The 27,378-nt window shown below is 40.6% G+C and overlaps 2 protein-coding genes across 2 annotated transcripts; one reads left to right on the top strand and one right to left on the bottom strand.

Moving 5' to 3' along the window:
- Positions 1-3,542: 3,542 nt before the first annotated feature.
- On the top strand, positions 3,543-4,253 carry tmem125b (transmembrane protein 125b). Its single transcript, XM_073490536.1, has one exon. It carries the CDS (start codon positions 3,543-3,545, stop codon positions 4,251-4,253), a length of 711 nt encoding a protein of 236 aa, XP_073346637.1.
- A 2,564-nt stretch (positions 4,254-6,817) lies between these two features.
- On the bottom strand, positions 6,818-18,770 carry LOC141017004 (protein shisa-like-2A). Its single transcript, XM_073491625.1, has 5 exons — positions 18,589-18,770; positions 17,530-17,666; positions 17,236-17,416; positions 7,356-7,456; positions 6,818-7,215 (listed from the first exon to the last, which is right to left on the bottom strand). The coding sequence occupies exons 1-5, from the start codon at positions 18,768-18,770 to the stop codon at positions 6,818-6,820; spliced, it is 999 nt and encodes a 332-aa protein (XP_073347726.1).
- Positions 18,771-27,378: the final 8,608 nt, after the last annotated feature.

Genomic DNA, 27,378 nt, shown 5'->3' with positions numbered 1-27,378 from the left:
AGACAAAAGGACAAATGCCATTACATAAATAACAGCCAACAATGTGATCATATACAGACCGAAGCAACACTGACCAAGGTCAGCCTCAACATGAAACATTGTCACAATCCACAAAATACAAAATTATCATCATCATCATCATGCCCTGCTGGACACCTATGATTTTGCTGCTGAGCCTTCACAATTTTGGAGAGCTCAGTTTTGGCCTTGACACTGTGATTTCCAAGATTAAAGAGAACGTTAAAACAGATTTAATGTAGGATTTATACAATGTAGTCCTGATGGTCCTATCCACATTGAATTGTACCATTTCACGGAGGCAGAAGAGACGTTGTTGGCCTTTTTTGTAGAGCATCAAGTATCAAGGCACTTGTAGGATTCCACCACTTCTACTGCTTGCCTCATAATGGTAGTTATCTGAGCAGCAGAGGGCTTGCACCTGAAATCAGTAATTAAATAGCGGCATCATTTAAAGGGGTTTGAGGGTGCACTTGGTAATCAAGGCTATTTTTGAATAAATAGACTTTTTGGACAATAGTGATAGTGAGTGCCGAGCACACGTGGAGTGCACTTCAGGCTGAACTGCATATATCATGCCAGAATTAAAGCTGCCTTTCATAATTTATAAAAAGCAGATTGATTTAACCTATATTATGCTCAGGAAAAGCATCATGCGTAATTCATTTCCATATCTGTCCATCCATTTCCTACAACCATATTTATCAGAGCCTGTTGCACTCTGGAGTCTCTCCCAGAATTCACCCGGGAAATTACAAGGCTATTCTATCACAAGGCTGACAAACAGATAAACAAACACATATTTCCCAGCTGTTCAACAAGATGCATATGTGATAATAAGGTGTCACAGTCATGTCTTGAAATATTGTTGTTTTTAGTTTGATCGCCGTTGGATAATTGCTTTAATTAAGACAGCATTAAAACCAAACACACACTGTATTCTGTTGCATTCTGAAAACAAGATTCAGATAGTCACTCAGAAACTCTGTGTTCATGATTATAAAGCACAAATGACAACAATGTACCAGCAACTAATACAAGTACTCAATACTACAAGTAACTAAATTGATTTGACTGTACAGTATTAAAAGACACAGAGTCACGTGGTCATTTGTTGCCACCTTGTGGCTGAATCATAGTAACTGGAGACGCACCAGTGGGTGACTTCTTTGGATTCACATATTTTCTTTGCTATAAAAAAAATCCAGCTGTCTGAATTAAACAAAAAAAAAAAGAAGAAAAAATCAGGATAGATCAACTGGCACCCACCAAGCCAACGACATCTCAGTTATCAATACTAATTCTGGTCACTGTAATCAATAGAATCCTTTAGGGTGCAAGATCAGGTCTTTTAAACCAGGCATTCATATGTTTCTTGCAGGTTTAGATAAGTCCATGATGCAAAAGGAAAAAGTAATATTATAGATGTTAGTGAGTCAGTCCAGTAGATGCTTCTGCCATTAAAATGAAACCATCCATCCATCCATCCATCCATCCATCCATCCATCCATCCATTCTCTTGTTTTTTGTCATAATAACAAAGTTAAGATCATAATTGGAACTGTTGCCCTCTGGCAGCTGCTACAGATGCATCAAAACAAGGACTAACAGATTTAAGGACAGCTTCTTCCCCAGAGCCATAACCACTCTGAACTCATCTCAACACTCAGCAGTGCAATATACAGTGCAATATATTCATCCACAGTGCAATATATGCAGCAATTTTTTTTTTTTGCTGGGTTGCCTGTCTCTTGTGCACCTTAATGTGAAGCCGTTCTAATTTCATTGTACATTGTATAATGACAATAATCTCTCTGATCTAATCTAATTTAATCTAATTCGCTTGAGTTGAAAAAAGATGAATTGAACACTTTGTGATATTGTCCTCTAGGGGGAGAAAGTCCATTTTGAGCTGCTGCCTCACTCCTTTAGTAAGGAGGCCCTCTCTGACTCATCTTGCTGAATTTGCACAATAGCTAAAAGACTCCTCTGAGGCTCAGTATCAGCTTGTCACTGGAGTCATAAAGTTCTGTAGCAAAAAGATTTATCTATCGTAGCACTGTAACAGAATGGACACACTGCTGAATTTCTTCATTTTATTTCCTTTTATTTGTCACTTATAACTTGCCACAGTGTTGGACTGCCACTCCAGCCACTTTAAAGTGTTACAGGAATAGATGAAGCTGTGATTATGAAGGTTTTTAAGTGATCTTTCAAGAAATTAAAGTAACAGACTATAATATTATAGTCGAGCTGACAGCCACTTTTAGTCAGAAGTGAGGGAAGCGCGACTGCTAAGAGTGCATCCAGGTCATGATTTCTGTAAAAGAAACATTGCTCTTCAGTTTGGCAAATGTATTTTTTGCCGCTTTTAGCCCCACAAGCCGAGTTCTGTCTATAAGACTCACAACAAAACAATCTAGATGGCAAGGTAAGAGGAAAATATGTTTGTTTTCTTTATTTTGTGGTGAACTGTCCCTTTAAATTCAAGATGAAATATCCTTGGTCATGGCAGATGCATTACTGGAAGACACAGATCAGCAGGCCCAGGGTCAGTGAGCGTCTCACTGTGGCCTATCTAAGAGCCTCAGCGTAGTGTGTGAATGACGCTATCCTTTGGATCACAGAAACACCATTATCAGCACGCACTGACATCACTCGGCCCTCCACAGCAGCAACGCAACACCCCTCCACGGCTCACACACACCACCGCCCGCCTCCTGCAGCACAATCATTGTGTTCAGCAGCCAGCCCATTGTCTGTGCAGGGGCACGCTGGACAATGTCGCCAATCTCTGTCTTAACCATGATCCAACACTGCTATTGTGACCCGTCTTTTTCCCACTTAACCAGACAAGATGGTGTTCCCGTGTGATGAGAGGAGGGGGTGGGGTCCTCTGTTCTGCCTGGCACTGGGGTAGAGAATGTGAGGACGGCACAGATTATCAATCTGTGACGTTAGTGCAGTCACTGAGAAGACATGTGGAAGGGCTCTGTGCACAACACACTGTGAGGATGTCATCTTGACCTCTCCACTGACAGTGACTTTTACACTGTAGACGTTACAGCTTCTCTACGTTTGGCGCTTTTTTTTCTGCCTCCAGCGTGAAGTCAGGATACTTCTACCATCTACAACATCGCTGGAACATTTTTCTCAAATCTGGATTACTCTTAGCTAAAAAAAAAAACTATTCTACAAAATGGAAACAGCAAGTCCACACAACTTTTGGATTCCCAAACCAGCCATTGTAATGCTTTGACTAAGGCTGTGTTATGAGAGGCAGATGGATGGACAGCAACACACGGCGCTCATCTGTGCTCATCAACACCAAGTGAGTGACTGTTTTCACAGAAGCTGAGATGGAGGACAGGATGTTCCTGCTATCACTATTGTCATAGTTAATAGAAAAATCTTTTTGAATATAAGTTTGAATCCTGCTGTTGTGTTCTGATCATCCACCCAAATTCTGCACAATCTGAAGGTGTCAGTCTGATTTTGGGGCTGGATGAGCTGTGAACACCGCCATGCCTGAGATGCAGACTTTCTACCAGCCTTACCACATCCGTCACCCCTCAGGGTTCTACCTGGACCCCAGCCTGATGCAACGACGTGTCCTGGAAGATCAAGTGGAGCTGTGGTGGTCCAGAGAGCCACGCCACTCTATGTTGTGTTACTGTGCCTCAGTGGCACTCATAATGGCGCTGGGCCTGGGTGGCGTGGGCCTCCTCTCCACCACCACCAGCCTGTCCGGGGAGTGGCGCCTCGGGGTTGGCACCACGCTCTGCCTCTTAGCCCTGGCTGTTCTGCTCAAGCAGCTTCTCAGCTCTGCCATTCAGGACATGAACTGTGTGCATAGCCGACGCCGGATCAACCAGTTGAAGAGCGGTGGGAGGGCTGACCCGGCGCTGATCTTAGCTGTAGGGCTGGCAGTGATGCTCTGTGGGACGGTGCTTCTCTGCATGGCCACTATCGGCAGCCAAAGCTATGACAGCAGGGAAATGTTGGTGTCTAGTCTGGTGCTAATGGCTGCTGGGACAGGCATGGTTCTAGCTGTAGTGGTCTACAGCGTGCTCATATACCTTAAAAGAAGAAGGGAGCAGAGGAGGAGGATGTTGATGAGAGTGAGCAGAGCGAGGACGCTGGGGAGTCGAGCCATCAGGGTGTTCAGCGTCTCAGGAGGACAGGTGGGCCAGGCCAGGAGGGAGGCGACCTCCAGCAGGACCAGTCTGATCTGAATGGACTAAATGGTCAAAATCACTCAGAGATAAAGGATGAAAGATGACGTTTGCGTAGCAGACGTGCAAAAAGAAAAACAACAATTTGAATTTATGAGGACATCAGTATCCTTATTCTTGGCTGTTGGGGTACCTACCTAGAAATAGTTACAGAACAGAACAGACTGCTGCATCACGTGCATCAACAATGGCTCAGCAGTCCGATGAACACACCATCTGCTGTGCTCAGTAACACTTTATCCATCATTAAAGGTGCACTATGTAGTTTTTTGGAGAATACATTTTAAGAGTATGAATCTGAATCTTCATTCTTTGTTTTCAGGACTGAAGACACTGAACAAACAGACTGTTAACACAATTTCAAACTCTTACTTTTAAATATTTGCAGGACCCCTCAAAGAAGCCACCTTTCTAGCTTCATACAGCGTTCTGGGGACCCTATTTCCCTCTGAGGACTTTCTGAGTTTGTATTATTACCATATTAATACGACATAGCGCACCTTGAATAAATGGTAAATTTATAGTTAATTAAACTTTAGTTCATAGTTATGTCATAGTTACCAAACAATCCTTTACAAACCATTTATATGGTAATTGTATTTTGTAAAGTTGCAACTGATGTTAATAAACCTTTACAACTGCTTAATAAATGGTTTATAAAGCATTTCATTGTTTGTTAACAGTGACATGACAACTATTAACTCAAATGTAATTAACTATAAATTGACCATTTATTTATGATGATTATGTGTCAGTGTTACCCACTGTTTACATCAAATCAGACATTACTGTGATGCATATGTACGGAAGCCTACAGATGCCAGTGAGAAAATTGTTCTGTTTTTTTTACTTAATTATTTCTTTTTATCTGTGAAAACATTTTTTCCCCTGCTTTCACAGATGTAAAAAATAACAAATAAAAAAATGAAAATGGGCCACCAGATTTTTTTTCTTACTTGTCCCTCAGGGCTTCTGTACAAACGTTTTCTGTGTTAATAATACTCATTTTTCTGTTCTCTACCACTGACTCACTGATCAAGGCTGGCCATGTAAGTGAACAAATGAATGACATTGAACTTTATTTATTTAATAAAATCAGACTATACATATTATTGCATTACAAATCATTTTTTTCTTACATGAATACAAGTTCCTGCCTCTCCCACAAACTGGTCACTTCTAAGCAGAAATCTGTAACTTTCTTCACATTCAGTTTTACAACAAATATGATGAAGTGTCAAATTGTTCTGCCTCTTTGTTGTTGATTCACAGTCAAAATATAATCAACCAACTGCCTCGGAGGACTGTGAATACTTAACTTATTCGAGTGATTGGCAGGTGATGTCAAAATTTGTCATTAGCAAGATATGGATGATTAAACACACAATTTATTAATTTAAGAGTCCCATATTATGGTCATTTTCAGGTTCATACTTTTATTTTGGTGTATTTAATCCACTTATTTTTCTCATACTGTCCAGTGCTGCAGCACCTCTATTGACCCTCTGTCTGAACACACCCATTTTAGCTCCCATCTCTTTAAAGCCCAGTCTGCACTGATTGGTCAGCTCTCACAGGCCTGAGCAGGCACCGCCCCAACAACCAGTTATTAAAACCAGTGTCATGCTGGGGTCATTGTGTTGCGACATGACATTACAACCTTACAGGAGTCCTGACTGCTCGTTCGAGGACACTGTTATGAACTGTGTGAATTAATGTGTTTTGATACTTTAACAGTATCTACATCACACCTTAGACCTGCTTTATAATAAAAAAAACGAGATGGAAATCTCACTTCCTAAAATATGGGACCTTCAACAAATATTACAGATTTAAGTTTTAATGGGAACAATTTATACTCTTCATAAAAAAAAAAGCAGAGACTATCTGACGGGCAACCTTTCAAATCTTTTGGGAAAATGTGACAGCAAGCCAACTTTGAACCTGAAGATCCAGACCTAAAACATTGAGACATTGTCCGTCTCAATCCAGTAAAGTTTTGGGAGTTATAATCCAGGGTGCAGATAATCTCTATTTTTTCATTCACCTATTCTGTGTTCGATGGGATGTACTCATTATACTGTACTAAAATGAACTCAGTGAGAAGCAGTAACATTTTTCAAAAAATTGACTTTTGTTTATATATTTTCTTCATTACTTTCATCATATCAAACTATTTAAATGTGCCCATTTTGACATTTTTAAGCAACTGTGGCTCGATCAGTTTTCACATTTATCTTATCATCGACTGTGCATTTTCAGCGTTTCCCAAACTATGAATTGGTCCCTTCAAGGGGTCACGGGATGATCTCAGAACAAAAAATAAATAGAAATCCAGAAAGATATGTGTATCATCTTTTTATCTTGTGATATAGTTATTGATATAGTTGTGACTATTCAGGCCTGGGACAGTTATCTTTAGTGGAACCACACACAGTTCAATGACACATGCATGGTGTGACAAGAGGTCACAAGTACTCGATGAATCATTTTAAGGTTTCACAAGCCAGAAAATCTAAATTTCTATAGTGTCATTTCATCTTCTTTATCTTCCTTCTATCTAATCAGCCTATGGTGAATTGAAGATCCTCATCGCTGTCCTCCATCTCCTCGTCGTCCTCCTCCTCCTCTCTTTCCCTCTCTGCCCTCTGTTTCTCGCTGGGCTGGATGTAATTATCTTCAATGAAGCCATCATCATCTTCTTCCAGTTCTCTTCCAGTCCCTCTGTCCATCCCCACTCTGCTCATTACACTGTTAGGGAAGGAGGTGTCCTCATGGCCATACTGGCTGACCCCGTCAGACTCCTGGAGCAGGGAGTGCCTGTAGCTGGCCAGGAAGCGATGGAAGATGCGAAACTTGACCACCATCACGACGAAGAGTGAGATGGTGAGGACTGTGCCCAGTCCTGCAGCCAGATAGGACCACTCCAGAGACTTTAGTCCGTCATCTGGGTCAGCTGCTCCTGGGAAGAGAGCGGGGAAAGAATTTATTGCCTCTGTTTCCTATGACTGGAGTTACATAGAGTTCAAAGTTCCTCAGCCACTCCTGGTTGTAAATAGTTAGAGGATGGTTAACAACAGAGTGTGTCTGTGTGCTACTTACTTTCATTAACAGTAATGTTTGAGCGGTCTTCTTCTATCAGAAGGTGCCTCTGAGCAGCTTTCTGCCCCCCTACATCAGGTATAGTAGCCGGATGTGCTTCTCTGATAAAAGCTCCACAGAGAAAAAACACAGCAAAGAGGCTACAGCTCCACCGGCCCATCGCTGCGTCCTGAAGGAACAACAGAGGACAGTCATCAGCTGAGGTTCAGAGGGTGTTAGGAAAGGCACAATATTTTAAATACGGTTCAGTCTGAGGGACAAACTCAATTCTGTACACCATTTTAAAAAGTAACCAAAAGTCATAACTGAGTAAATACAAATTTTTCTTTATTGTCCTTCCCGTTTTAATTCTGCATTTCCTTGCATAGGATTTATTTATATCTTCCATTAAGACACATTTGAATTCAAAGATTTGATTAGACTATTCACCGCCCCGATTGAATGATCATCATCGTAATCATAATCATCAACACTTTGTTCAGGGGAATCACAAAACTGAAAAATCAGCGACAAACCTCCTCCAGAGCGCAATTTGGTAAGCTCTGATCATCATCTTTCATTCCCTGTTACAGGAGTGAGTTTATAGATAGAGCCTATGAATATGGTGTCTTCAACCAGACAATAAATACCACTCTGGAAAGGACTCAGTAACAAATTATTTGTTTGGCGCTATGATGAAGACACGGTGGTCAAAAATGTGAACTTCTTTATGACTGGCTTTGTAATGATTTAGCCACTATAATAAAGAAGTGCCTGGATGGCCTCTGTTTTTTACAAGAGCACCTGACACAGTTTTCATCTACATTGTATTACATACAGTAGAGCAACCAGTCATCTCCCTTTCTCCTTTTGAAAACAATAATTTGACCTGAACAAACTGGAAAATGTGTGATTAAATAGTCCTCTTCGGTACACAGAAACTGTCACATGATATTCGGGAGTTGCCAGCCAGGTCAGGTCTTGAGCAATGTTCATGATAACATGATTATAGTCCTGAACTGCTTACTAATTAACTTTAAACATAACATGAACACAAATATGTTATTCAGAAAATAATCCTTAATACAAACAGCAGATATAAAGTGTTTCCATACAGTATATTTTGGCTGATGACGTGTGATTTGAGGCAACAGTACAAAAGTAATATCGATTAAAATGTACCTGGAGATGACGGCCAGCACACAGTAACTGTTTCTCGGTCATACGCTAGTCATATGACCAGAACAGACCCAGTGTTGTCTAACCTACATCACCACGCTGCACACAGTAACACATATAACACACACACACAAGAAAAATGTAAAATTACCTTACACAAGAGGATAACAAACAGAGCAGGTGTTTTTCTCCTCCACTTGACTTTGAACCACTGTTTTTGTCTTCCTCTTCAGCTCCCTCTGAGAAAATAAAGAGACTTTCTGGGCAAAGGTTGCAGCCTGTAATGTCACCCTTCCTGCGCAGTGGCCTAAGACAGAGATGTTAATGAGTAACTTTATTAGGTTTCTCCTCCTATTTCCTTTTTCACTCACTATTCCAAGCTGAAGTAAATGTAAACACTTTTTTAAAAATGTTTGTTATATCTTTATTGAGAGTATTACAAGGCATATATTTTATCTCCACAGTTTAAAGGGGCAGTATAAAGAAATTCAAACTCAGAATTTTAATATTTACAATATCAGTGCGATAATAATACAAACTCAGAAATATTTATTTTTTCCATAACTGATTAAACAAGCTGTTTAATCAGTTATGGGGAAAACAAGGTCCCCAGAACACTGTTTGAAGTTAGAAAGGTGGCAGGGTCCGCCACATATAAACAAAGTAAAACAGTATGAAACTGTGTTGTCCTTTAAGGTCAGTTTGTTTATCCAGTATATTCAGTCATGAAAATGTAGAGAGTTTGTTCAGGCATAAAAAATCAGTCAACAAAGATAAAAATGTCTTCCCCAAAACGATCTAGTGCTCCTTTAACCTTTCAACAAACAAGGTTAATTATCAATCAATAAACGTAATTGAAAATTCAGGAATGGGGACAATGAAAGCCTATGGATAAATTATCACAACCGTTGCATCTGCACTCCGAGGCCAGACAGTGGCACTGTTATCACATAAGACATCCTCAGAGTCAACATGCTGTATGCATGTGAAGGTAAAAAAACACTCTGGCCCTTATATTGCTTCAGTGGATTTGTCTCGTATTAAATAGCCTTCTTTCCCCTCTGACCCCTTTCCACTAAATCATCACGTGTTGCAGGTGCTGTTGAAGAGCAGTGAACTCATTTATTACCAAGGCACATTCAGTCATGATTTTTCTTCCAGTGAGGGTGAGTAATGTGTCTTCAGAAGAGCCACAAGTGTCTTTAAGATTCTGACACTCCACTCAGAGACATTATAGTATAGATTATAGTCTCTGCGTCTTTTATCACCAAGAATAGAGCCTGCTTTACAAAAGTAGCAGCATTGATTCTTCTTGTTCACTTAACTGAATTGACCGGTGGCCTTTTTCTAATCACCTTTACAATGACGATGAAATGACATGAAGTGATGATAAATTTCGACTACAAAGATTTGAAAGTGCAGTTTCTTCCAGTTTTTCCTGCAGCTTTGAACATGAGGTCCTTTCATCTTAAATTAATTTTTTCTATGTGAAACTTATTTTTAATCAGCTCCGACCAGCGTACAGTTTAGGGACAGTACGAGGGTTAATTGGGTGGAGAGATATTATTATATTATATTTCAGTTTTTAAAATCAGTGCTATTAATATTTATTCTGACCAAGAAAACACTGAAAAACCCTCTAATATCTTAATTATGTTGGTACAGCTTGTTTCACCATGGCTTAATAAAAAAATGAAAAGAATAAAGAAAAAGATACATTACCGTCGCAGCTTTTCTACCCTCCTCTCTGCCTCTAATAATTTGTATACAGTCCCTTAGTTCCCAGTTTTCTATTTGAGTTATCAGATGTAAGGACGGCAGTATGGCCTTGGATGTGAGTGTTTCTTGAATTGTGTATAATGCAGTATACTGTAGCACTCCATCTGCCAGCCCATCAAATTGAATCTACTCATTGGTAGAGAAAGTTAATTAATTTGTGGTTGCCCTTTCACTTTATATCTGCATGCTTTCTATGTCCAACATCAAGTTTCAAGGATACATTTGCAGAAAAATGATAATTCAGTCACTATCTACTGCTTCCAGTGAATCGGATTACGCTGGAGGAATTCTAAGGAGCCATTTATATATATTTTTTTTAAATAAATCCCCATCTACTTCAGTTCTTTAGGAGAGTGCTGCAAAACCATTTCGCTGCGAAGCTCCACAAATGTTTTGTAAATTACCAAACTTCATCTGACTTTCCATCGGCATGGAGGTGAGAATATAATGACTGAACATTCATTTTTGGATGAACTGCTCCTTTGTCCTGGTATTAATTGTTTTTCCTTTAAACAAATACACATCACAATAATGATTAGTTTCAAATGCATTCAATCCTATTATAGCTTCTTTTTTTTTTAAAGGTCTTTGAAGAAGCTGAATATAGACTTTTGAATCTGAAGTCTTATCACAGTAGTGATGTCAGGAAATGACTAACTGAAATGGGTAGCTGTGCATAACTGCTTAAAATACATATATTCACCATAGCCTGCTGTGTAATTTGCCACCAACAGAGATATGTTTCTATGATGGTCTGGGTTCTCGTTTGTTTACTGTGCCTTCATGTGCCTTTCATCCATGATCATTACTCCTGGACCTCCAGTCCTGAGGGTGAGCAAACAAATCACATCTGCCATAATGGACAGTTTTGATAAGCTCCTGGTTACAATCCAATACCAACCAAGTATGACTGGTCTGCTCCCAGCCCTGCCACCATGAGCCTGATGTAGCCATAGACATATTGTTCACATTTTGCACTTGGCCTTTCCCACTCAACAGTTAGTTCTCAGCACCGCTCTAATACATTAATATAGCTTATTAATACATAGACATCTCTGTGTAATTGGAAGCACAAAATATGCTAATGGAGGTTTTACCAGTCAGCTTGTTCTCTATGTCAGGAATACATTTTTCCCCTCAATGTGCAGATTAGTGTGCAGTCAGACTGTCAAAGAAGCTCCATCCAATTTCAGCTTTCTCATAATGCTCACTGTCAGAGCTGAAGCTGAGCAGAACATCTTCGGTGCTTTCAAAACTGCAGCGTGCTAAAACTTGTGGGATTATTCATTTTATGGATGCATTAAATCCTTTATCTTAGCCAAGAAAATGAGGCCATTAAAAAGATTGTCTCATGGTCACCACAATGATCAGAGCCATTTTGTTGTCACTGTCACCCTTTTCACTGAGTTTTCTCACCAGAAATGCCCCTGCGAAGCTTTCCAAAACTCTGGCTCTCTCTGCAGAGAAAGATAAAGATGTCCGTCTGACTTTAAGTCTCACTGACCCACCTAATCTTCTTCTCTCCGACTCTTCAGCTGGCATTTACAGCAACGGGGAAAGAGAGGCAGAGGGAGCCTTCATCATCAGACCTGCTCAGCTGGATATGGTTACTACAAAGACAGCAAATGTCCACTTGGCAGTGTAGATGCTCATCTGAAAAAGATCAGTCAGCAACACATGCAGCTATAATGTCACCAATTGAGAGAAAAATAATCACCCTTTCAGTCATGATTATCCTATTTTAAGGACTTAATAGGCATTTTTTGTAGATAACATACTGTATATGAGTGTAAGTGCACCTGAATCCTGCACATCACTATGTAAATGATATGAGCTGTGACTTGTTTTTTTTTCATTTTCCACCATCTGATATCTGGCCAGCTCAATCCACCAGTGGAATGGCACCATCGCTGCATAATAATCAGATTGTGTCTTTTGATTCACATTTTATTGATGCTCTTTCAAGAGCTGCCCAAATCAACCAGTATGTACATCCTGGCAGAGCATTTAAAAAGAAACACCGGCATCAAACATGATGAAACATGATATGAAAATAAACCCTCAGTCTTGTTTTCCTCTTGAAATGGAAAGTAGATATTTAACATGAACATGAGTTACAACAGAAATTCCTCCCAACATTTGATAACGTATACATACTCCAGTTGATAGTTTATAAGGTAACTCGTACACACATTTATGAACACACTGTTGAGTTAATTAAAAAAGAAAAACACTTAAGCTACCCTCCTCAAAGAACAAGGGCACTTTAAAGTTTTGAGTTTGGTGTGTTTGTGGGTCCACAGTTACACTGTGTAGCAATCAGAGCTGTTCACACAGAAGCTTAACAGCTGGGTGAACATTTAATGACATTGCACTTGATGCGGTGCCATACTGCCATTTGCAATGTGTTTTAAAGTTAAAAGATGATCCAAATGTACTGAACTTTGTCACAAAGGATAGTTGCACACTTTTCCATGTCTGTTGTTCTGGTTTTGGTCATATGTACTATTCTTGTCTATAGTGGTTGTGGAAAGATTGCTTCCTAATGCCATTTCTAAGGAAGCCTTAAACGGCCATGGGTCAAACATATTATTTTTTCTCCGTTTTCCTAATCACGGGTTAAATTTTATTTGTTTTCTTGAGATCATGAGTAGTTTATGTCATTATCACGAGATAACAACTGTTGCTTCCCGCAGATAAAGAGATAATTTTCTTATTTTTCAGCCGAAATCAGTCGCTACACTTGTCAAGACGCCATGTATGCATGCTGGCATGGCATTGCGGATCTCTTAAACGTTAAGCTTCAAGAAATAAGAAGGAGCAACACTTTGTTTTCGTGAGATCTCAAAATAAATGATCTTCTTATCTCAGGAAAACAATAATAAATAATATGTTTGACCCATGGCTGTTCAGGGCTTCCGTACATTTCATTATAAAACAGGACAAAATCCACTTGTTGTGACTGGAGAGGCGATGCTGCACTTTTTTCTGTGTGATACTGTATGACAACACCACTGCCCTTGTGAAATAGGACAGCTAGAAGGAGTTGTACACACAGCATTTAAGATCAATAACTGTGATCTTTCTTCTGTGTCCATTTCCTCCATGCCACACGTATCAAACTCAAAATGCAAAGACTGGTTGCAGATCCCTCTCACCCTGCCAGCCCCCTCTTCCAGTCCATCCCCTCAGGAAAGAGATTCCAGTGTTTTAAGTGCAGGATATCTCCCCTCAGGATCTGTACATATTCAGAGGCTGTCTGTCACTTGAATTTGGACATACACGCACTTTTAGCAGTAGAGCAGGCATTAACAACAAACACTTTAAAAGTAGGTAAGAAGCAGTGCAAAGCAATTACAATGCAGCATCACTATGCACCTTATGATAAATCATATTACATATGTATGAATGTTTAAGTGTTCTGATGATTTTTGTTGATATATTTTATCTGCTTATGTGTATGTTTCTCTTGTTTTTTCTGTTTTAAAGAGCTGCACTGAGGCAAATTCCTGACATGGCAATAAAGTATTGAATTTAATTAATTCTACAGTTCGGCAGTAGTTAATATGAAGCGTCAGCAGTCTGATTTTGACAAATCCAAAGTGCTTTAAATACCAAATTCTCTTTTGTTACCATCGCAACACCCCAACTGTGTGGAAAAAAGTTTATTTTGTACCCAAAAGACTATGTTTGAGGAGATCACTTGATTGACCTATGAAGCCTCTTAATCGATGTACAAATAAGGACATGAAAGTTGTGTTTGAAGACAGACCGGAAAAAAGATGAACCAGTCTTTAGCAGCAGTCAGTAAGATTTGTGTTCGTCCAGAAAAACCTCCATCATTACACTCTTATGCAACAAGTATATATACTGGCAGGGTGGTCATTTCCGCTGTGCAATTTCAGAGCAGAAGCTACTTTGAACTTGTTGGGAAAGTTGGTACATGAGATCGTCTCCTCAGACCTGTTCTCACCCACACCTGGATCACAATGTGTCACTGAATGACCTCAGAAAGAGACGGCAGCTCAGCTGTTTTTGTGCAGTTTCGACTGGAGCCACTAACCTTTCTCTCAGCAGCTTAACAGCAAAAAAATATATATATTTTCACTGGCTTCATTCGATCCCCAGGACTGCTACAGAAACAAGATGAACTTTTTCTCATCTGCCACCTCAAGGGCAAGCAGGCATGCAGACTGCAAATAGCCAGGCATTAAAACAACATAAGGTGCTGCGTTGGCGGGAGGCTTGTAGCTCGAGGTGAAAAGTCTAGTTTCTGTAGCAGATGAGTGACTTTGAAGGCTTAACAGATGCACTGTGGATGAAAATCAGCCCGGTCGCCAGGGTCAAATGTTGGCAGTTACCGTATCAGCAAACCACTGATACACCTGTAAGTGTTGTAGGCTACATACCACGTTGACATTTCAACAGAACATGTCCTGTTACGTTCACTTTACATGTTTATCACCTGACTGAGGGCTGCCACTGTTCGAGCCTGCATTTAGACATCTGTAAGCATGACACCACTTGATATTTTGAAGGGGACCTTGGGAGAATTTCCGGCCATGTTTGTGGCAACAAAAAACAGATATTTTTGACAAGACCTTAGGACATCTCCAGCCATTTTTGTGGCAACCAAAGCAGGTATTTTAAGCCAAAACATGATCTTTCTCTAACCCTAAATAACTGGATGTGAACTTGTACCTAATCATAACCAGATCATAAGTACAGTCGTTGAAACATAAAATAGAAAAATGACCCTAAAGAAATGTATCAACAAATCTGTGGTATGCAGAATTGTACATTGCCAGCATTTATTCTGGTGATTATAACTCAGAAAAGATCACAGCCACAATTATATTATTTTTCATCACCATAAACATGAGGTAAACATTAGAAAATACAGTGTTCTTGTCATGTATTTGATTGGCAATCGCTGTGCCATGACTTTTTTGCTGGACAACCCTGCATTTTTCCTACCAATATCAACACTTTCTCTGCATCACCGGACTGGTCTCATTGAAATGAATGAGGGGGCTGCTTTTTTTTCAATACAGGGCTAAAGTCAGTGTAAAGGCAGCCTAAGATTTGATTATTTTTACCAATTAAAACTATCAATGCATAACATTAGTTCAGGCAGAGCACTGAAGTTAGCACTTAGGAGAACTGGTACCAGCGGGTTCATTCATGCTCCACAGTGACTGCGTTATTCACAGCTGTGTTGCTACTACCCTCCAAACATATTCATGCAGGTGTACAGCTGGATATCATGACTCAGGCACCCTTCACTGTTCTTCTGCTGATTACACTTCATTTTGGTCGCGTCAGTTAAACAAAGATTCAGTGTCCATGTTTGTGTTTATTAGGGATCGATTTGGTCCGTCAGCTCGTTGCTTCTCAGACTCTTTGAGTGCTTCGTAAAAGAGCAAATCTTATACATGTTGCTTTAAACTGTCAGTTGATGTTGTTCAGTCTTTAGTGTCCGCGTTCAATTACAGGCAAAAATGGCAAAAAATAATCTTAACAAAGAAAAGGTAAATTCCTTGTTATGTCTCTGGATTAGTTACGTTAAAATAATTATTATTATTCACACGGCGGTCATTTTCCTCCAACGTCTCGCTCAGGGTGGGAACTTGAATGCTGGGTAAATGTAATGCTGCTGTGTTCCAGGTTACATGTCGTATAAACTTATATGACAAATTGTTATCATTTTACAGCTTTCAATAGATCAGCAACTGAAAAGATGGTGGGTAATAATAATTTGGAGGCACATTCAACCTTATTTCAAGGTAAAGCAACATATCTGATAACTTGTTAGCTGATGTCAGCATTCAACAACTTCTTAGCAAACATTACTGTTTGATTACATCCTGTGTGTTCCACTTCCAGGTTTAGACAAATGTCTCCAAGATGTGTATTGGTATCTCTTTCCTAATCGTATTGCATCCCCCAGTAATGTGAGCTAGAATGTGGTTGAATGCTAACGTTAGCTGTTGTTTTACTTTGCAATATGGTCCGATGTCCCTTGGTATTAAACTATACATTCTATTTACAGATGCTAATCAATCAGGAAACAGTGAATTGATAACTTGTCAGATTTCTTTGGTTTTCCACCCTGAGTGTGATGTCAGAGGAAAAGGGCTGCCATGTGAATATGGTCGGTGGTAAAAATGAAATGAGACCTCAATTTATGTTGTCAAAATCAGACACGCCAGTCTATCTCCGAGACAAATTTCTCCCTGGTGGAGACCAATAAAGTAACCTTAACCTTAACAATCGGTCGCTTGTCATAAAAATGTAAACATAAGTCATTTTAAGCATTCAAATGAGAACCAACGCTGACATTTTTCAACCTCCCCACAAATCTTTCAGTCCCTGAGTAAAATGTAGCCTACAGGCTGACCTCGCTGTCTGGACTCACTTGTTTTTCTTTTTCCAGATCTTCAGCATCTTTCCTAGATGCACATGAAACTGTACATCCTGAATGTAAACTTGGCTTATGTCCCCGGTTGCACTAGCACATGCCTTTATGATTCCTCATGAGTCTTGAGGCTTTCATGGAGGCCACTTGTAAACCATTTCTCCCAAGAAGGTGGATAATCAGTTTCCATGCTGTCAATTACTTCTGCATGCTGCTGGAGCACTTACTTAGGGAGCCAAGAGGTGGCAAGAAATTTAGTGCATGAGCAAATTCATGAAGGCTTTTCAGAGCCGTCAAAGCATGGGCTTGTTAAGTTTGGTGTACATAGTGGTTATTTTTTTCACCAGGTGTATTTATTACATGACATTTACTGCACTCAACCACGACGCCTCCAGCACACCACTTAATGTCAGCAACTGTGTTAAAGTGGCCCCTTGGCAACGCAGTCCGCCTCCAGATTCACAGGTTCTCTTGACCTCTGGACTGATGGCTCAATTTTAAACAAGAAGTCTCTCAAATTCCTACGGGGGACTTTCCACTTTGACGCCAGTGACATTAGCCGTGAAACACCTCTGGAACAGCAGCTCGGGGTCAGGCGGCTGGTTGTCACAGTCCAGCTTCCTGCTCATGAAGTGTTTCCTGAATCCCTGCGGACCAGTGGCACAGGCCGCTCTCGCATGACTTGGTCCCTCGCTGGGATCTCCTGCTGAAAAGTGCACAAACAATCACACGAAAGTGTTTTTAAAACCTTGAATTGCTGCTGATTGCGGAGATGTTGTCAAACTAATTCCACACACGCACACACACTAGTACACACACCTGGCGCTCTGAGGGGCAGGCCGTTGTCAAGGCGACTGGGTTTGGTAACTATGAATAGGTAGCACAGGACACATACGGTGATGAGGAAGGCGAGGAGGACCACGGCGGCTATGGACAGACCAACCAGAGCGCCGATACTGAGAGGAAAGAAGAGGTTAAGTAGAGGAAGAGGATGATGTGCAGGAAAGAGAAAGATGAAAGATTAAATATGGAGATATATATAATAATATTATAAGCTAAGATTAAAGGGGCACTATTTAGTTTAGGATGAGAAATTCAGTGTCAGAATTCTGATATTTACACATGAATGAGGTAGTAATACAAACTCAGAAATATTTATTTTTTCCATAACTGAGTAAACAAGCTGTCCTCAGGGGAAAATAAGGTCCCCAGAACACTGTTTGAAGCTAGAAAGGTGGCAGGGTCCGCCACACATAAACAATGTAAAACAGTATGAAACTGTGTTGTCCTTTAAGGTCAGTTTGTTTATTCAGTTTATTCAGTCATTAAACAAAGAGAGTTTGTTTGGGCATAATCAATGAAGATCTTTCTCTTCTGATTTGAATATCTTCCCCAAATACATCATAATGCTCCTTTAATAACGCAGTAAATATATTAGATATTGCATTAAACTAAAAATTAAGCCGAAAACTTCCCATTATGACAAGGTATTTAAGAATAATATAATAACAGTAATATTTGTGGGCTTTTTTTTAAAAAAAAAATGTATCTACACATGAACTAAAAAGAAGTGTGCATGTGTGGCTTCCCTGCTGAGAAAAGAAGAAGAAAAAGAAGAAGGAGAAGAAGGCTCTAGCTGAATTAATGAGCTTTTTTTCCTGGATAGTTCAAAATGCAATCAAAAAGCTAAAAAGCTGCGATACACAGTGACGAGTTCATCTGTTGATCCTGGCAGAATAAGACTGCACAGCCTCCCAACATCTGCAGAATATTTAAAAAATTTCAACAAAAAAAGGAAAAAGAACAAAAAAAGGGAGAAAGTAGAAAGTAAGATAAGTAGAAAACAAAAACACGTGCCACGTGGGAATTTGCCCTTACCTTAGCCACCACATGTATCCGTACTCATAGGGGAAGAAACTGTTGGGATCATCGCAGCAGTACTTCACATCATTAAATCCGCAGCAGTACGCGGCGGTGGCAGCGTTTCCTGCTCTGGGGCACGAGAACGCGTCCACAAACACGCCGTCAGCGCTGTAGTAGCTGCTGCACTCAGCGCTCATGATGAATGAACCGAGGAGGGAAACAACGGTGGAGTAAAGAAGAGGGTCCTCCCGGCAGCCTCAGTGTGAGGGTGCGCCCTGCTGTCAGACCAGAGGCAGAGTGTGTTTCTCCATCAGCTGTGTGATTCCCAGTGAATGAAACAGGGGGAAGAGACAGGAGGAGGGATATTTTGAATCTGAAGAAAGCTGGAGCTCTCCCCCTCCTCTCTCTCTCTCTCTCTCTCTCTCTCACACACACACACACACACACACACACACACACACACCAAAAGCAGAAACACACATGGGTTCACTCTGCTTACTTAATCTGCTTAAGTTTTTGGCCCCTATAAGCTGATTTGTTGATAATGGAACTTGCCACTTTACCTCATTTTACATGTCTTTTTTCACAAGGCCTTTGAAATTGTCCTTAAAAAGCACAAAACAGACATTTTAACTTTGATTTAAAGGGGCAGTTCATCCCTAAAATCCCCACTTTTGGAAAGATGTCTGCCTTCGCTTGAACTAGATGCTCAACGCACCAAAAAAATATGTTTGAAAGACTTAAAAGGGACGTCTCTTTCCAGAAATCATGACCCACTTACTCAAGATAACTCAAAGACCTTGTTGTGAGCGCTTTCATGTGGGAACTATTTTTCTTTCTGCCAAATTTAACAGATCACTGTGCAGAAATAAACATACATCTACTCATTGACATACACAGAAATCAGTAGACCCCCAGTATTCATATCATTGTAAACATGTCATTTTGAGGCATATAATAATATGCATTGAAAACAATGTGTTTTAAAGTTTTTAAAGAACAGGTCCAGGGTTCAGAGTCGAGAGTCCCCCGCTGAATTGTATTGGCTAGTTAGCTTAGTTAGCTTGCCTCTCATCCAATAGCAGATGGTGTAGATCCATATGTAGTCTATGGATTTTATTGAGTAATTGAGTTTTTTGGCTCTTAGCATCGCAAGCTGCATGGCGTCTAATTACACTATATATCAGAGATGGCAGACATCTCCAGGTTGATATCTCCAAAATTCAGCAACTCACACCGAAACAATCTAGATGGATGAATACCAATACAGGAGGAAAAATGTGTATTTTTGACTTTGGGGCAAACTGTCCCTTTAACTTACATGATACAAACAATAGTGCAGTGGTGGTCAAACACAAACTGTATGTGTAGTGAGCCCCCAGCATCTCATCACTTACTCTATTAGTCCCTGGAAGACCACTCAGTTATAATGATTGTGCCTAACTGTGAATGGATGTGCAATATTCTTAGAAATGTGAAAGTCTTCAGTTTTGATTGTATTTCAAAAGATTGCTGAAATGAACTCATTTAAGTTCATTGACAGGAATGTCTTGACACCTCTTCCATAATGATAACAGCACAGTGGGTGGACACAAATAACATGCAGGCTGAATAACTGTCTTCATGATCTAATAGCACTGCGAAAAAAACAGCACACCTCTCTGTTTTATTTTATAGTGTATTTTCATGCGCTGTGATCCAGAGGTGTGGACAGTTAATTACAGGAGCAGCACCATAGTTTACACCAGAGTCATTTTATTTTGTCCCAATGGGAGGAATGCAGCAAAGGCCAGACCGCACTCTTAACTAACTACACAGGTCTTTCATGATGAAAACAGACAACGGCTGCATGGTAAAAATGTAATGCATGTTGGTGCAGTGCAGGTACATGCAGGTATATCAGTTGGCATTACAGAGGGTGTTCATTCAGGGTCTTTCAGACAGTATTCAGGATGAGCTGGCTGCTAGGGATGAGCCCATTTCACTTAGAGTCTCATAGCGTTAGTCATTCGCCTTGACAACAGGATACGTGAGAGACGTAGAGAGAAGGCTAGTAGAGGTGCTCCTCCACTGTTTCTACTGCAGCCCAAAGATCCCCCTGCAGCTGGGCCGTGTGAGATTAACCGCCTTGGAAAGACAAACAAGATTTGAGAAAGACTCTGCATCTACTGTGGTGATTCTGGTCACTTCCTCTCCTTGTGTCCTCAACTGCCAAGAGAGCCAGACCACCCCCCTCTTCATGGATTCACCTGCTGGGCTCCCCGTGTGGCCGCAAAAAAACCCTTACCCCCTCAAGTTCTTATGGACTGCAGTAATGACAACAATTTCATCAACCTCCCTCAAGAAAACGAGGCTCCCGACCACATCCTGACTCCTTGACATCCTGCTCCATGTTCTGCTTGTCTTGACCATAGTCCTGCACACCCGAGCCAAGCCCTCCAAGCGCCCTAGCTCTCTGGCGTCAGGGGTCCCGGCCGACGCCACTCCAGTTTTGGTTTCCAGTTTCCAGTTTTGGCGGACGCCTGGAAGTCCACTCAGTTCAAATTAATTGTGGCCAACTGTGAATGGATGTGCAATATTCTTAGAAATGTAAATGAAAGTCTTCAGTTTTGATTGTATTTCAAAAGATTACTGAAATTAACTTATTTAAATTCATTGACAGGAATGTCTTGGCACCTCTTCCATTATGATAACAGCACAGTGGGTGGACACAAATAACATGCAGGCTGAATAATTGTCTTCATGATCTAATAGCACTGCGAAAAAAACAGCACGCCTCTCTGTTTCATTTTTATAGTGTATTTTCATGCGCTGTGATCCAGAGGTGAGGACAGATAATTACAGGAGCAGCACAATGGTTCATCTAGAGTCATTTTATTTTGTCCCAATGGGAGAAATGCAGCAAAGGCCAGACCGCACTCTTAACTAACTATACAGGTCTTTCATGATGAAAACAGACGACGGCTGCATGGTTAAATTTAATGCATGTTGGTGCAGTGCAGGTACATGCATTTATATCAGTTTAGTTGCTCAGCATTCAGTAGGACATGTCAGCACCTCCAACACTAATTAAGATTGTGTGAATTATGTCCAGCTGTCTGTATTTATAAGTCTGACTCATAATGAAGGCAATGTTGGATCTTTAGATCTCTTCTCAGGACTGTGTCTTTGGATTTGACACCTCCATCTTTGTTGACTCTGTTAAATCTGCACAGCAATTTATTGTTGTTCATTTCATCCAGAAACACTCCCCATTTATAATTCTCCACTATATTACAGTCCATTATTTTACTTGAGTGTCCAAATATAAATTATCCACTAAATATAGCTGTCCTACAATGGATAAAAAAGTAGCACCCATGCCATTCACACTACCTCTTGCTGACAATCCCACAATGCAATGCAGTGCTATTTATAGATGCTAAAATAACAGTTGTGTAACTCTTGACCTTTCAGTCCTGACACAAAATAATGATGATTCATGTGTTTCTGAAGGCTCCCTTAGAGGGAGACCTGAGCAGATGTCTAATCAGGAGGTTGAGGGAAAACGTCTGTGTTAATGAGGAGCACCTCTGATCAATAGAGTATTGGTTGCAGTTCAATAGAGTTCAGTTGCCTTTGAGCTCAGATATTGATCGAGAGAAGAGCATTTTTATTGTTAGACCTGTCTTGCTACATTGTCCAATCACAGATTAGCTTAAAAAATGTATTATTTATATAGTGTCAATGTACTGTACATGCTTGAATATAGGTTGAAATTTTGAATACATATTTGATTTCCAGGAATTTACTCAGTGCTGCCAGGAGAGTCTGAGTTATATCACAGCAACTCAACCCAACACTGTTAAGAAAGAGGCTTCACCTGCTCAAAGAAGGCTCTGGCAGGTGTGACTGACAGCTCTGTCACTGAAACACTCGTGGTATTTACCTTCCCTAAAGACTTGCATCTGTGTAAAACCTTGAACATGGCAGATCTTTGAATTAAAGTGACAACTAAAGGGACTGCTAGTATAAAAAACAGACAGACAAAGGACAAACAACAAAAGGCACCATTTATATTATATCCTATTCTGTTTCATCAAGTGATCCTTTAATGTTAGTATATTGATATTTTATCTATTTAAGATGTAAATAAAAAGTTATAAATAAATAAAATATCCTTTTTACACGTTATCATAAATATTTTAATATATCTCCCATATCCATGCTTGGAAGAGAATCTTGCTATACAATTTCAGTGGACCATACCATTTCTCAACTTTGTCCTTGCATCTTATTTTAATTAATGACAACATTAAGCCACTAAATGTGACTTTCCATCTCCCCCTTCCATTGCATTCACATCACAACACGGCTGCCAGTGCACCTGAACCAGGCCCTCCCAGCGCCCCAAATCAGCTCTGACGGCACTCTAGTTTTGCCGTCAGGGGTCCTGGCCAACGCCACATCAGACTCTTGTTCCCAATTGGTGACCCGGCCAACATCCTCCAGTGTTTCTCTGTCTGCAGCCCGGCTGACATCCTCCAGTGTTTCTCCGGTCGCAGCCCAGCCAACTTCCTCCAGTGTTTCTCTGTCTGCAGCCCGGCTGACATCCTCCAGTGTTTCTCTGTCTGCAGCCCGGCTGACATCCTCCAGTGTTTCTCCGGTCGCAGCCCAGCCAACTTCCTCCAGTGTTTCACCATCTGTGGCCCAGCCGACATCCTCCAGTGTTTCTCTGTCTGTGGCCCAGCCAAAATCCTTCAGTGTTTCTCCATCTGTGGCCCGGCGGACATCTTCCAGTGGTTCTCAGTTGGCGGCCCAGCCACTCAAGCTCCTGCTGGGCCTTCAGAGGGCTTCCTCCTTCCTCCGGCTGGTTGTGTTTTCCTGCTTGGCTCACGAGCAGATATCTCCAGCATCTCTCTGCTCAGCAATCAGCTCCATTGGCTTCACCTGCTCACCTGTGATTCCAGCTCCCTATCTTGAAAGCGAGTGAGACCACTCTACCGTGACTCTCGTCTCAACCGCTCACCTGCCTGCCCTTGTCTTCGTCAAATTCCCTCATTTATGCAAATAAACCTTTTTACTAAACACCTAACTTCTTGTCTCTGCTTCTGGGTCTGCCAGCAACCAAATATAACAAAGTCTTTTTTCAAAGTAAGAAAACAGCCAACACATTTGGAGTATTGTGTGCTGTACTGGGGTCACTTGGCGCACTGTAGAAAAAGTTGTTGTGGTATATTGTATGTCTTGGCCCCTTAATAATACAGGCCAACTGAAAACCAAACATAGAATACCCAACTTCTTCATCCAAAGTCCATCATTCAAGGTAATCAAACCCAAAATTGGTGGAAAGTATTATCAATTATCTAATTATGATATTCTTAATCCAGAAACGACCAACTATGCGATCACAAAACCATCTGTAGTTGTCAAGATGATCTTGCAAGATGACAAACATTTGCAAGTATCAGTTAATATTGCATTCATAAATATCACCTGGGTGTTTATTCATACCACCTGCAATGCAAAAGAAAAATGGAAACTCATGTATGCATCTGCCAACACCAGAAGCAACTAGTGTCAGAATCAAATATAAATTGATTATCTATTAAAAATCTATTAGTTTTTATTCTAAAAGGTAATTTGTGTGTTTAAAGCTTACATGTTCGCTTGCCTTGGAAAAAAGAAAAGAAAAACAGTTATGCGCCAGAACGGGTGAGCTCTTACTGAAGCCTGTGATCTTTCAGCAGACAGTGTTGACTGACTGAGAGTGAGGACCCACAGTCTCAGTATGACTCACCCATTCTGAAATGCCTCAAATGTCAGACTGACGTCGCAACCAAGTCTGTGTCTAATCATACTTAATTCAAGGACATTTTCTCCAGAAAAATATATATAATATATATAAAGTATACTGTTCTGAGAATGCTGGTGAAAATCATTAAAGTGTTTCCTGACTTCTGGTAATGTTTTTGTGCCTCTTAACTGTACCATAATAACAGAAGGGCAGCCCTTACATAGTTATTGTAAGAAGTCCTCTAAATTACCTCTAACTAAAAATGTAAAGTGTGAATAAATCAGAGAAAATATTGGTGAAGGGTTCCTTTTGAAAATAAAGATAAACCCTACTCTAAAATGTCATCAAGCCCCAATGCAAGAGCTACAATTTTGAAAGGACTACATTATTGAGGATTCATTTTGACAGCGGTACAGGATGCCTGTACTTGGTACTACTCAAGGTGTATTTACATCAGCGTTGCCAGATGGGAAATGTAAATCTTAAAAATGTAAAGCTTAACAGTAGCAATAGCCTACTATTACAAAAATAAATGACAAGACAGCAAGGGTGGAAGCCTGTTCATATTCTCAGGAAAACAGTTAAAGGAGCTCTATTATGCTTTTTTCCCCATTACTTCAGTGTCTTATATGGGTAAAAAAGTTAAAAAGGTCAAAACCCCACCAACAGAAGCTCCTCCCTCCCACAGAAAACACTGCTCCTGAAACCCCTCGTCAGAAGTCCCTCCTTTAATTCTGTGACTTTTTGAAATCATACTATGTCACTATCCCAACATTTCTGCTAAGCAGATAGTTTGGCACATAAGAATTAATACAGCACAGCTGCTCTGTTGTTATTAGTGGTGCTGGCTCAAGCATGTGTGAGCTGACCAATCAGAGCAGACTGGGCATTCGGGAGGGGGGCCTTAAAGAGGCAGGAGCTAAAACAGAGTGTTTCAGGCAGTGGGGGAAAACGGTGCTGCAGCACTGGGCAGTATGAGAAAACTGATGTGTTTTTTGAGCAATAAAGCATGTAAACCTATTCTAGTAGTCACCCAAAATAAAATTATGAACCTGAAAATAAGCATAACATGTCTCCTTTAAGGCCTTAAACTAAGCTAATTAACTAAATACCTGTATTTAATGGTGTATATTGAACAACTTAACACACAGCACATTTCACTGAGACAGTTCAAGCTTCACCTGCAAGTCACTTGTCAGAATCAGAATGCCTTTATTGTCACTGTAATCTCAGAATACATACAGTGCTACTCTGTATGTTGCTACAACAATATAGCATAAAAACAATACAAAAATGATAAATAACATATGAAATATAAATATAGAGTGAGGAGTCAGTATTGTACATGGAGGTCAAAACATGGTTAAGACAACAGTCCCAGTGTTGTTTTGTGTATAGTGCCTGCGGAAAGAAACTGTCTCTGAATCTTGATGTGCATGTTTTGGCTGACCTGTAGTTATGCCAGAGGGCAACAGTTCAAAAAGGTGGTGACCGGGGTGTGCAGGGTCTCTGATGATGTTGTTGGCTATGCTGAGGTAGCATGAGGTGGTGATCTCCTGTAGGTAGGACAGTGGGCAGCCAGTGATTTATTCAGCTCGATGTTGGTCCTCCTGAGTACTCTCAGGAATTGGAGTCTCTGCTGTGCTCTCTTCACCGGTGCAGTGGTGTTGGCCGAACAGGAGAGGCCAATGAGTGTCAAGTGGCCGCTCTCCAGTCATGTTCATCATCAGAGTATACACCAAGCATGATTGGCTCAAAAGAGATCATGTGCGACTAAGGATCTATAATTTGTTATCCTGAACATGTCAGGAAATGTATTAAAATGAGACAGAGTAGACTAAAACCAACCACAAATGTAAGCATCCCAAAATGATCAAATTATTGCACATAAATGCAATTTTGGCATTACTGATGGTATATTGTACGGAGGGCAAAATTATTGCACAAAAACGATAATTTGAGTTCAACTAGGAAGCAATAAGTGACATGCAAATGTGTTAGCAAATCATTCGCTGATTTACACACTCAGCAGACATGGAGCAACATTAGCATTCATTTTCAGTCACGTTTATGACTGAAAATAAAATAAGTGTACAGACGATAAAATAAATGAGTTTTAGTAAGGTGTTGGGCCACCACGTGCTGCCAGATCAGCTACAAGGCTTCTTGGCGGTGATTCTACAAGTCTGTGGAACTGGAGAGATGAACACCATTCTTTCAAATGATGATGTTGGTGGTGGTGCTATTTAACATGTTGGTCAGAAACCTCCCAGATCTTCCATGATTCACATTAGTTAAATAAATTAAGTTCTGTGACCCCTGGTGCCCTAAGGATGGGAACATTGTCATCCCGGAAGGGATCACTCCCATCAGGGTAGAGCTGCTTTCTAGCATTCTAGCATTCAAGTCTAGCATTCAAGCCTGTACAATTCTCTTGGTGTATGCTCCATAGGCACTTGCCCAGTTGTCAAGAATATGAAGGATGACTCATCTGACCACCGCATCTCTGTAGACCAGTGCTGTAGACCAGTGCCTTTTTTGTACCGCTGAACTCTGAAATGTGCATTCATCTCTGTAATGAGGGCTTTATGCACTGCAGGCCTCCTATAATATCCCTCTCTATGTAATTGTCGACAGGATGTTCTAGCTGACGGTCTGATCACGTGCTGCATTGACGTTCACATTGGCAAAAGTTACCCTCACCTTATATACCAATAATGTTCGAGCATCACGGTCATGTGTGCTGTCGACCCTTGCTGGTGTCTTTCCCATTGCTCTCCATGCAGATGTCACTTTAATCGCTGTTCCTCTTGAAGTTGAGCAGTCCTTGTGACTGAAGCTCCTGCCATCCGTGCCGCAATAATGAAAATGATCTTTCTCCTCTTTCCATCTTGATACAAAATCAGAAAGAAATGTTCCTGCTCACAATTTCTAGGTGCCACAGAGCATGACTGGATGTAAATGTTGTTGTTTTTGCTGGCAACAGCTGCCTGCAGCTTGTGGTCCCTAAAAGCAGAGCACTGCATAAG

This window comes from Pagrus major, chromosome 21 (assembly GCF_040436345.1).
Source record: "Pagrus major chromosome 21, Pma_NU_1.0".
Classification (NCBI taxonomy): Eukaryota; Metazoa; Chordata; class Actinopteri; order Spariformes; family Sparidae; genus Pagrus; species Pagrus major.
This window is presented reverse-complemented; position numbering and strand designations above follow the sequence as displayed.